Source organism: Epinephelus fuscoguttatus, linkage group LG11 (genome assembly GCF_011397635.1).
Source record: "Epinephelus fuscoguttatus linkage group LG11, E.fuscoguttatus.final_Chr_v1".
In the NCBI taxonomy this organism is placed as follows: domain Eukaryota; kingdom Metazoa; phylum Chordata; class Actinopteri; order Perciformes; family Serranidae; genus Epinephelus; species Epinephelus fuscoguttatus.
This window is the reverse complement of record NC_064762.1, coordinates 39,772,301-39,784,908: the sequence shown is the minus strand read 5'-3', so window position 1 is coordinate 39,784,908 and position 12,608 is coordinate 39,772,301. Positions and strand designations below refer to the sequence as shown.

Genomic DNA, 12,608 nt, shown 5'->3' with positions numbered 1-12,608 from the left:
AATTCTGAGAGCAAAGTTATGATGGCAGAATATGCCTAGATTTCAACATCTTTGTGCTTTTTATGTGTGAAAAATGTTCTGTTTTTACTGGTAAAAACACTAGTGGTATGTTATGGTGAAGGGTTACACTTAAAATACAGCTAAGGATTAGTGGTTAAACGTTTCAGTAATCAAAAGAAAAATGACTGATGTACTGATCTGCCTCTGGAGGGCTATTTTAATATTTAAAATCATGTGCAGACAAAATATTCTTTTAAAACTCACACTCACAATACAAAATACGCAAAACGAAAGGAAAACAAAAGGTGAGATTCAAATAAATTACACACAAACAGGCACAAATTACTGCTTTCCTCCCTCCCTCTCGATTTGCAAGTACAGCACCCTGAATCAGAGCATTTCAAAAGCCCTCTGGTAATTGAATGCCTCTGCGACAGGTCCATTTATGGCAACCCACTGGATCCGTGGCGTGCGCGATCCTGCCGAGGCGCGGGTGCCGGAGCTAATAGCATAGGCTGACCAAACGTCCTCTTTTGCCCGGACATGTCCACTTTTCACGTCCCATCCAGGGCGTCCGGGGGGGGGGGTTATAAATTGATGATAATGACCGGTTTTCCGTGTGTGTGTGTGTGTGTGTGTGTGTGTGTGTGTGTGTGTGTTAGAGTGCGGCACGGGCCGCATATTTCTGTCAAAACCTGACCCGAGCCCGACGTTATTTAATTACTAAAGCACTGAGTTTGTGTCACACAGTAGTTACAGGCTATTTAACATGCCGGGCGTGCTCAGCAGAGAGGGAGACCTCTGTGTTTGAGACGGGAGCGGGAGGCGGGAGGTCCGACGCTTCCAGTGAGGGGAGAGGGAGAAATTAACAAAATATGATAAAATAGGAGACACCTGTCTCCCTCTTTTATTTTATTTTCAGCGTTTCAGGTGTTGTCACGTAAATAACAGTGCCCAAGCAATAAACAGGACAGACAATAGGATTTTATTTATTTTTATACTACATTTTCACTGAAAGCTGACCGAATCCGACCCGAGCCCGAATACAATTTTTACATTTTTGACCAAAAACCTGTCGGGCTCGGATCACCACACTCTAGTGTGTTTATGTGTCCCCTATTGGGGCCTATCTGAATTTCTGTCTTAGAGAGATATTATTTTGTAATATAACTGAATTTTCTATCCATACATGTAAACTTTAAATAGGCTATAGGCCTATTAAAATTATAAGGCATCTTTGAGTAAACCGCGAGTATCATTTAAGTAGGCTATGTCGTGGCCGGGCCGAGTGTCTTCTTTTTTGGAAATCAAAATATGGTTACCCTATAATAGCAGCCATTTAAGAAGCTGCTCCACCAGCCGCGGCCTAGAAGCGGCTCGGTGCTCCGCTCTGCTAAAATTACGCGCCGGGTCTATTTCTGACGGCGCGTCAATTTGCACAGACCGAATGAGTCAAACAGGAAGTCAGGCGCAGAAAAGACGAGAATATCCGGTCGATTTTCAAAATAAAAGACCCATGAAAACTCGGAATGAGGATCGTATTTCACATTGCTACATCAACATGATGTGACAGGCATGAGTCAAATGAAAAGGAAAAAGTTTTCAGAGCTTACCTCAGTGGTGCTGTGTGTTGCTGTGCAGGCTCAGAGTTGTCTTAAATACAGCCACACAATTCTCTACTGATGTTTTCTGGGTGTTTTCAAGAATGCTCACAAAGTGGATGTCAGTATTCCTTAGCATTCCGCTTAGAAATGCGGTCTGCTCTATCAACTCAGGCTCACATTAGCGCTAGGAGAGCGACGTCTGTGGTGAGGCCGGGGAGGGTGAGGGAGGGGGCTGCCGAAGAATTCTCAGGAGGCGCTCCAGCCGGTGCGCTACAGAGTGACGTTCATTTACCGGAGGCATTTTATATCTGGCCAGTTTTTGGAGACTGTGGCAGGGCAAATTAGTCAATGTATGGGAAACTGTATTTAAACACGAGAAAACTCAGGCCCTTTTCCTTCTTGCGTGGTGTATTCTGCATGATTCACTGGGTGCGCCTCTTTAAGTGGTCCAACCGGCAACCTGTTGAGACAATTTAGTTCTGCGTTCCCCCTCCGACTCCTCGGCGGGGGGGCCACAGGGGGAGTCGGACTTGGAGTTACTGGGGCACTGGCCCCTGCTGGCCCCCGCCCAAAACCGCCATTGCAGTGATTATAGCCTAAATATCGAGATTATAATGAACTAGAGACAAAACTTTTTTTCCTACCACACTTAGATGGTAAATCTTTGAGTATAAAATGTGTCATGAGTCAAAATGCAACTGGTTGAGAAAAATAAACTTTATGGGTTTTTTTCTTTCTTTTTTGAATCCAGAAAACCTAGTTCCATGTTTACTGTCATTTTATTGATATTCCAGTGGTCAGGGTGTATTTCAGCTGGTCCTTGTAATCATGTAGATATACATGACGAAAACAAAAACAAAGACAAGATACACACACACATATATATGTATGTATATATATATATATATATATATACATATATGTATGTATAAATATAAATATATGTCTTGTTTTTGTGCCACAATGGGCTGACACAGACAATGCAATGTCTATGTAGACTATATATGTCTATAGGTTACTGTATGGAGCGTGTGCATCTGCACGTTTGTCTGGTTGGAAGGGCTTACAACAAAGAGGGGAGAGCTGCAGGAGGGGGTATTTTCAAATTTTGCTGTTCCTTTAATGAAAACTGTCTCCCCCAGCCTTAACATCCATATCGCACACTGCGCATGTTGTTATATGACAGTAATGTGTCTAATAGAAACAAAATGGATATGTAGTTACATTGGCATGATGGCTATGCAAAAACTAAACTACTGGCAGTCTGAGGGCTTATCAGCAGGCCCACACGGAATCTGTGCCCACAGAATTCTGACAACACCTATGCAGATTTTTTTCCACATTTCCAATTAACAAACATGCTGTTTTGTCTGTCACATTACAAGCCTCAGACCATTCCACTGAATTCTTCAGATTTTCATTCCGTATCACTGCTGAGAACTATTAAAATAAATAAATACATAGAGATCTGCAGATTCCATTTGGGTTTGCTTATCAGACGTAAAACCCAATTGTAACCCAGTTCAATTGTAACCTTACAGTTAAAGCCCATTACATTATTGTGTTATAACAGTATGTTCCTGTAAAATTACTGTTTTTAACTATAACTTTTTTTTTTACTGTGATTTAGCATTATACTCCCATAGAATAACTGTATTTCACTGTAATCTGACAGTTCAACTCCATGTTAAATATTTAGCAGTATATTTCTGTAAAATTACTATATTTACGCGTATGAATTTCACAATAAAATTCTGAATATGGCTTAATATCACAGTTGCAGTCCCTCAGATATAATGATGTCATCTATTGTGAAATAATACAGGTACATATTGTAACTCCCTGGAAATAATTTGCGGTGTGGCCTTCATAATGCTACACTATGCCTACCCTGTTACTGACTTTGCAGCAGGTTACTGGTTGAGATCTGGAAGGAGGAAAGTGGACAGTGGGTGTGTGTGTGGTTTTGCATGCTGGATTAGCAGAAGAAGCTCCATATCAAAAAGGAGCTTCTTATATTTTCTCTGGGTAACCCCTGGCACGCCCTACACCTGTTGGAATTACATTTGACTGATCGGCCTGTCCAAGTCAATTTGTCATTGTGATGCCACACCTTGAGTAAACAAGATCACTGATCTGTGTAAGACAGCCTTGCCTTGTCGAACTAATTTGATTGGCAAAGTAAACCAAAACCAAGAGTCATTTTGCATCTACTTTGTTCACATTTTGCTGTTTGAAAATGATGTGAGGAATACCTTTAGATACCAAGACAAACCATTTTATTTTAAGTAAGTGCCCAAGGGGAAACAATGCACACACACACACACACACACACACACCATCATTGGTGGTCACTTGAGGCAAATATGACCGTCCCCCATGATGGGTTGTGTCTCCAGATGGTTGTAGAGGCCGATCCAAGATCCACATACTTTGGCACACTGTCAGCAGGGGAATGTGGTGGTGCTTGTGGCTGAGCCTGTTTTTCTCCTTGCAGTGTTCTCGCTTTATCTCTGCGGCTTGGCAGAGTTCAGCTTTGTGACGTGCAGCAGATGTCTTCCAGGAGTGCCTATCAAGCGCAATGTGATTCCAGTTGCTCGGAATGATGTGGAATTCTTTTAGATTAGTTTCGATAATGCTTTTTTTGCCCACCAGGGGCTCGCAGACACACACACACACACACACACACACACTGCAAAGTGCAAATGTATTCACTTTTACAAGACATCAAATATAAAATCTGACTGTCAAAAACAATTATTAGCAGGCTCTACTACAATGCAATTAATAATGTACATCCAGCATTCATTATGTAACACTAATAAATACGATTCTATCCTTGCAAGAGTGTATAACATAATGTTATTCTAAGCAGTGCTTTAATAAAATACAGCTTTCAAGATATGACTGTATTAATGATATCTTTGATTTTCCACAAATCAAGCCTGACTAATGCTACAGTAGACTTCAGATCTATCCTTCATACATCTAATAACTAAATCAACTTTCAAACAGCTGGTTTGCCTTTCTAACTGACCCCAGCTGTCTGTAAAGTTCGTCATGTGTTGGTGAAGGAGTGAGATACACCAGAAGCAGTGGATGATACGTTGTAACCATCTGAAAAACAAAACAAAAGTGACAAAGTGATTCAGTCTGTGGCATAACAATATGACAACTAATAGTAAGCTTTGAGTTCAATAATGAGGTCAGCATGTTAACATCTTCTGTTAACATCTTAGTATCACTGTGTTAGTCTAAGATGGATCTCCCCTAGAGTGCCCCAGGAATGTGTCCTAAAACTCGGAAATGTGTGAAATGAGCATTTTAGCACTCCTGTTTCCCTCGTCTTGAAGTCAGTAGGTTTTTTAAATGGGTTTTAGTTTTTTGGGTTTTTTTAGATTTTTTCTTATTGTTTTGTCATTTCTTTCTTGGAGTATCTTCAAATGCTTCATGTGCCTAAAATCTGTACAACCTGAGCCTGATGGTTATGTAAATCAATAAGCAACTGCTAACTGCATTAGCTTTTTAATTCTGGCGATTGCATTAAGGCTTCAGTAATCATAAAAGTTATCTTGCTGGACAAAACATGTTAGGATCTTAAACGTTTGTTTGCTACAGAGCTTATTTTCCACAATAATCCAAAATTCAATGGAAAAATCCCATAGGCTTTTTGGTGAGGGATCCAAGGTGACGCTTACTTTCCTGTTGGCCTCCAGAAAAATGTCATCCCTGGGGTATATAAAGATGGACATCATTACAGCTCCCCAAAAGTGAAGCCAAAACATCATGATCACGCCCTGGTGGCTGACTGCAGTGTAGGTCATGTCCATACAAAGAAATAAGTTGAATTAATTATAATAGTTTTATTTGGGTTATATTTAGATGTAACTGCTAGTGATGGAGGATTTTCAGCCATTTTGCCACTGGGTTGTTTCCACAGCAGTTCTTTCTGCTACGTGGGGAATATTATGGCCCTTATCTAAAATATGAAATTACAAGTCAGTGGTTGACTGGACTAGTTTTCCTATTGTGGAGCTAGTAATTGCATTCTGAACAATGTAATGAACAGTGTTTAGCACAATCATAATCTAAGTTTAGTGTGCCTGCTAACATTTGCTAATTAGGACATTAGCAAGTACTGTACAAAGTGAAAGTGAGAGATGGTGGCACAACATGGAAAACCAGGGGAACACCACCTTACATAACACATTAAGTTACTCTAAGAAACATAAATGTTTTTACCAAAATGTTGTCAATACATGTGACAAATGTTAAGATATTTTATCATAAAAGTGAAAACTTTGACGTACTTAGTGGCATACAGTAAAAGACAGATGATCGCCAAAGCCAACGTGTTCTCACTCCCAACTTGTAAAATATCACTGCTTGGTCAGTAGACTTTCACATTTACATATGACTTGCTAAGTATCCTGGGTGCATCTGCTGTTGATGTTTTGGGACGCTTTGTCTACTTACACCTGTTACCTGCATTGTGTCTTTTCAAACTACACTTTCAGTTTCACAGACTATTTATCTGCTCTTGAGATAAAATGTCTTTTTCAAAATACAGTTACAATGTTGCTTAAAGACCTCATATTTAAATGTATTTCCTTGTGCAACAAAAACACGTGGTTAGGTTTAGGCAACAAAGGCAGGTGGTTGGGTTCAGGCAACAAAAGCAGGTGGTTGGGTTCAGGCAACAAATGTGTGTGATAAGGTTTAGGCAACAAAAGCATGTGGTTAAGTTTAGGCAGCTAAGACACTTGGTTAAGTATGGGCAACAAAGGCATTTGTAGGTATGGGCAACAAAGGTACATGGTTAGGTTCAGGCAACAAAAGCATGTGGTTAGATTTAGACAACAAAAGCAGTTAGGTGGTTAGGTTTAGAAAGAAAAATCATGGTTTGGAAGCAAACACCTAGCTCCTGAAGGAAAGTCTAGTGTTTTTTGGACCCATCTACCAAAGGGTTAATGGTCTCTATGGGCACTTTCCAGCTCCTCAAATTACATTGTGACCTGGTGGCACTTCAAACGGACACCATCTGGCAGCCTGATGTTGGAGGGGTTAACAAAGGCCTCTAGTGCAAATAATAAAAAATGTTTTTATACCTCTTCTTCTTCTCCAGTTTCGGAAAAAGCCTAATCCACTTGATGATGAGGTTCCAGCACTGGTGCTCTTAAACAAGAATAAAAGCAAAAACATAAATAAGTGCAATATTGGATTCTGCTAACAAAAAAATGACATGATTTAAAAACCTGTTCTTACCCTTGTCCCAGTTCTGGAACTTTGTGATATTGCTGCTATTTCTGTCCGCACCTGAAAAGTTAATTAAAATGAACACACAAAACTCAATCAACTTTGTTCAAAGGGTCAGGAGTTCACATACAGTAGTTCTCTAAACTGCTGTGCAGGGTTTTGCATCTGGTAAGCAAATCCAAATGGAATCTGCAGATTTTTATTTGTTTATTTTTACTGTTTTCAGCAGTGATACAGAATGAAGAATGAAGTGGAATGTTTTGAGGCTTCTAATGTGACAGACAAAATAGCATCTCTGTTCATTTGAATTGTCGGAAAAAATCTGCACAGGTGTTGTTGGAATTCTGCGGGCACAGATTCCATGTAGGCCTGCTGATAAGCCTTCAGACTCATAGATATTTCACTTTTCCACAAGAACCACTGACATTACATCCACAGATACATTTTCTTTTTAAATGCAGTGCAATTTCAGTCTGAATGTCAGCTTAGTCTGTGCGAGCTTTTACTCAAGATTTAAAATGAAGATATTATCTCTAGATCTCAGTAAAGTCAAAATAGTTACTGTTATAATGTCCTTAAGTGTGATCTGCTTAATACTCTCTGGAGATTCTCTTTTTGTTTTCTATTCAACCCAAGTTTAACCAGGTAACTCCTGTTGAGATCAAACAATAACCAGAATAAATTACAGAGATAAGATATTCAGTAACATGTAGAAATATTAAAATACCATGCACAGTCACTGCAATCAATGTCTCATGGTCTCATTGTCATCACATGTGAGAAATTGAATAAACTCCAATCAAGACTATAGGAGAGTTTAACTCACTGCCTAGTTGGGGTTGCTACACCTCGGCGAGGGCAGTACAGTCACAAGTACCATCCGAATCATTCACTCTTTTGCCCTTTAAAATCAGGCAGAGAGACCAGTTTTATTTCAAATCTTTTTGAAGGCTATGCCAACTGAGGGGAGCAGAGCACATAAAAGTTTTTTTTTTTTTCTAGCTCAGGACTAGATCTTGAGATGTCAGACAACAACTACAGCCAGATCTCTGCTCAATCACGGTGCAAATGTATGACGGGAGTTTCCCCAGTATGGCTTTACAAATGAACAAATATCAGTGACCAGCCCTGGAATAAAGTGCACAGTAGTTGAGGGCTTTTCAATCTGTAACAGATCTCACTGCACTATGATATGCAGTATCTAAAATGCAGGTGCATTTATGTACAACAAATCATCATAATCCAGAACTGGTAAAAACATAGCAGAGATTATTTGTCTTCTGGCCTTCATGGTGAAAACTTGTTTCTGAAATAAAACCCTAACTTCAGCCACAGCCTTTTAGGAGGATGATCAACCTAAGGTTTTAAAGAAAGGGAGTTATCGAGTCAAATACTGACATATTTTTAAGAAGAGACTAGTTGTAACTTCTTTTCCCGTGCAGTAAGAACATCAAGAGTGTTTACAGGCTTGTTTCTTGCTTTTGAGAAGTACATGATCACAGTTTTTCAGCATTTAAAGCCAGTCTGCAGTTTGACCACAGCCTCCATAATGAGAGACCCAGCACAATAAATGACTGTACCATCCACATAAAAATGAAGGCTGGCAGTATCCACATTTTGACATAGACTATTAATGTAGATTGAAAATAGCAATGGGCCCAAGACAGAACCCTGGGGTACACCCTTACAAGTATTTAGCCAGTTAGAGGTGAGCTCATCAAATTAATTATTTTATGTCTACTTTTCAGCAGCAAATTGATATAATAAACATCAGCAACGCAATATCAGAAAAATGAAAAATGTGGATTCTAGCTGTGAGTGGATTCTATACATTGATTAAGTCAGCAGTTTATTAAACTTTTGAATATAGAGACATACATACCTTTTTGTCTAACAGCGTTCCAAACACCAAAATGAAGAATCCCTTCAACAACAGACACACAGAGTAGCATCAATTAGGAGAGCTTCATTGAGTACATTCATAAAATTGAAGTTTTTGCCCTTATTTAAAAAAAGACAATATTCCTACTACGCTGTTTACATAGCTAATGAAAAAGAGTATTCCACTAGTACTCCCATTTACTTACAACTGTGCATACTCAAATTACCATGCTCTAATATGTTGTTTATTGTGTCAAAATATGAAAAAGTAGAATGGCTAGAGCCACTTGTTATTTAGCTTCTCTGCATTAAAACCAGACTTTTTCAGTTTCTTTCTAGGGGCAGATTTGCTGGACTGTATGAGCTCAGCCTCCCTCTTTCTTCTGAACCACCTTTGTTAAAAGACTGCAGTTGCAATATTGGCGCATATCCAAAAACCTGCTGATATCCTAATCTCTCACAATGTTTAAAAGCTGATGTGTTTCTCCTCCAGATCAGAAATGTGGGCTTTTCTTTTGGGCATGCATCTATACACCAGCCTTACAAACTGTTGGTGAGTTGGTTTGTGTACAACGTATCCATGACAATGCTCAGAGAGACAAGAGGCCGTGTGTAGCAAACTACAGTTAAAACCCCAAGAGGTGCACATTCTGAATGTGCTGTATACATTTCTAGATAATGTTATAAAACACCTGAATAATATCAGAATACCCCACTTCTTATATGAAAAATGCTAAATTCAGAAGAAGGCCTGATTAAGAATATTAAAGCTGCAGTAGGTAGAAAGCCTGAAAACGGTTGATTTTTGAGTCTCACCTGAGTTAGGTTTTGTTCGTCTCCGACCTGAGCCCCTCCTACCAGACGAGCACGCGAGTATTTTATCCTACTGGGTTCTATTTCTCCCTCTCTGGGAGCCTCGGCTCTCCCTCACTGTGCATACTCCCGAGCCTCGGCTCTCCCTTTCCGCACAGCAGCCCGCCCCATCCCTCCCTTGCGGCCCCACACATATGGCTCGGCTCTCCCTCTCCCGGCAGCAGCCCTCTCCATCCCTCCCTCGCGGACCCGCACATACTCCCGAGACTCAGCTCTCCCTCACTGCGCAGCAGCCCGCCCCGCACATACCCCCGAGGCTCGGCTCTCCCTCTCAGTGGAGAGCCCTCGGCTCCGCTCCCACGGCCGACCCTCGCACCCTCCAGCCGGGCCCGGCCCCACCTCACCCTTCCCCTCCCTCCGGGGCTCCGGGGAGCCAAGTTTTGTCTTACTTTTTTTGGGTTTAGCCGTGTAGGAAGTTGTAGCCTATTTTACCTGGTGCACTGTTCGCCATTGCCGCTTGCTCTCCCCTTCTGCCGGCGGCACGGGAACGCGAACAGCCAATAGGAACGCAGTGGTCTGAACTGACCTTTGATTGGTTGATGCACATCGGCACGATACTGATTCTTTAGAGGCTGAACACAGAGCCATGGTGAGGTGCAAAAACCTATTGTTTGTCTCAGACCACTTGATTTACATTATGGTTAGAGGATATTATAAAATTTTTACTCAATTATACCAAAACAATGTTGCCTACTAGAGCTTTAAAATAGAATATGCTGTTTACATGACCTGCATCAAATTCAGAATATTGTCATATTTGGAATATAGTGGAACATCAGTGTGCATGTAAACATAGCCAGTAACAAAGGTAAAGCCAGTATTCAAATCCATAGAATAATTTTACCACAGTATACAGTGATATACTGATCAGTATTATTAACTACCCTTTTACCTGCAGTGAATTGAAGAATGCAAATGAACCATGGATTCCTTTGTTGTGTGGGCTGATCATAGTTCCGACTCCCAGACTCCAAGTTAATCCAAAAAATGGTGTAAGGACAGCCAAACTCCTGATAATGACCACCAGAACATTCCTCTCAGCTGCTTGTGCAGTGTCTCCCACAGCCCTTCTCCTCAACATTTTGTAAATCACCACACATAGTATTATAAGGTTTATCGCCACTATTAACAGTGCAGGGATCACAAAGGCCAGTAGAGCTTTGGAATCGTCGAAGTTTAGCCAGCAAATCAATTGGGTTGAAGTTTCACGGATGTACTCTTTGTTGGGTGCAGTTACAGCTATAGTTATAATTGCAATGATGAGGGGTGCCCCGTAGCCGAGAGAGAAACCAATTGCCAACATAGAATTTTTGGACAACCCTTCGAAGACACTGACTGTGCGGTAGAGCAACAGCAGAGCTGAGGAAAACATCCAGAAGAACAGGGCTAAGTAGAACAAGTGGATGAAAAATGTGGTCGCACTGCATGCTGATCGGTCTTTCTTGTCTGCTTCTGAAATGGCTGCTCCAATAATAAACCAAATGTTTGCAATCAGGAGAGACACAGCGATGTTAACGATGGAAACATGGCGTAAGTAAGAGGTGTTGTTCTTTCTTATTTTTCTCCATATGACAGCTTCAATTATGAGGCATATAACCAAGGAAGCCATGGATATTCCAACTCCAATGTAGGTAATATAATCCAACACAGGGTCATTTGGACTGAAGGGTGACATGAGCATAGAGAACGAGGTCAGGTGGTTGCAGTTGCAGGTGACAGTATTGTTGTCGTCTACCAGCTCGCAGCCCTCATCGTCCCATCCCCCGAGACCATCAAAGAGGCTGAAGTTCCAAAAAACACACTGAGGTTTCTTCAAAGTATCGTTTAAAATATCAAAAGTGAATGAAACATTATTGACAGTTCCATCAGAGTAAACAAGTACAACTCTCCCATTGATGAAGTTAGAGGTTGAATTGTTTTCATCTCTTGCAGGTAGTACATTTTCCATTGATGCAAATGTTATCACAGTGATGGACTTATTTTCTCCATCAGACTCTGGTATGTCTGTCTCCACGGCTGAATCCAAGATTTCAGTATCAGCATTAAAAGTGTCTGTGAATGTGGTTTTGTTTAAGAGAATAAAAGGTGTGTCAATATTAAAGGAGTCATTGGTAAGGGCCTTTGTTATGTCTTCAACAGACTGCAATAATGTTGAGCTGACGCTTCTGGCTGTGGGGCTGCTTGTTTCCGAGATGTTTCTGGTGTCATTGGCGTTTAGAGAGTTCCATGAGTCCCTTGATTTATTTGAGGTGAGGATACCTACAGTTAAAAGGACATCCTATATTGAAGGGAAAGAAGATATTAGATCATGTGAAAGATAGTGTATATTGTTTAAGACAGGTGTAAACCTTAGCAGACTGTAGCCCTGTTTCCACCAAACACTTTCAGTATGGTACCTTTGGAACCTAAAGTAACCCTTCAGACATGGTACCTAGACCCTAGGTCTGTTTAGGGTTTTCACTGCAAACAGTACTCTTAAATGTGGATGAGGTTGTTGCCACTCACTGCTCCATCCGGCACTCACTGTATTTCCTCTGAACCTCTGACACACAGGGAAGTCTGCACCTCGTTCAAAAAAAGAACAGGCTTGACTGAGAGTCTCTCTCGATGGGCAGTGTTGGGCTTTTACTCAAAAAATGTGATATATTACTCATTACTCTTTTCAAAGGTAATAATATTACCTTAGTAATTACTACCTGCCCAAAGTAATTCATTACACTACTCGTTATGTTACATTTCCGTTACACCCTTTTAAACTAGTAATTGTGTACTTCCACAAAATTCAAATGTGTGCCTCTGTGTGAATGTTTATTTTATTTTATTTTATTTTTACCTGGAGGTCTTTAGTTGTCTGTGACTGGTATTTTCCTAAGGCTCTGCCTGAAAGATGGAGAGTCACTCATGGAGCAACCTTTTCATCCTCAACATATCCAACCATCAGTTACATTACTTCTTTCTAGCTGCAGCTGCCCACAATTAAAATCCAGTTTTGGT

The 12,608-nt window shown here is 40.6% G+C and overlaps 1 protein-coding gene across 1 annotated transcript in view; it reads right to left on the bottom strand.

Annotated features, from left to right (window-relative positions):
- Window positions 1-3,904: 3,904 nt before the first annotated feature.
- Window positions 3,905-12,608, bottom strand: part of adgrf8 (adhesion G protein-coupled receptor F8) — a 122,970-nt gene continuing 114,266 nt past the window's right edge. Inside the window, exons 25-29 of the mRNA XM_049590641.1 lie at window positions 10,507-11,892; window positions 8,743-8,784; window positions 6,870-6,920; window positions 6,713-6,779; window positions 3,905-4,721 (exon numbers count right to left, since the gene is read on the bottom strand). Of these exons, the coding sequence (XP_049446598.1) occupies window positions 4,663-4,721; window positions 6,713-6,779; window positions 6,870-6,920; window positions 8,743-8,784; window positions 10,507-11,892 (1,605 nt within the window). The 3' untranslated portion in view covers window positions 3,905-4,662. The remainder of the gene's footprint in view (window positions 4,722-6,712; window positions 6,780-6,869; window positions 6,921-8,742; window positions 8,785-10,506; window positions 11,893-12,608) is intronic.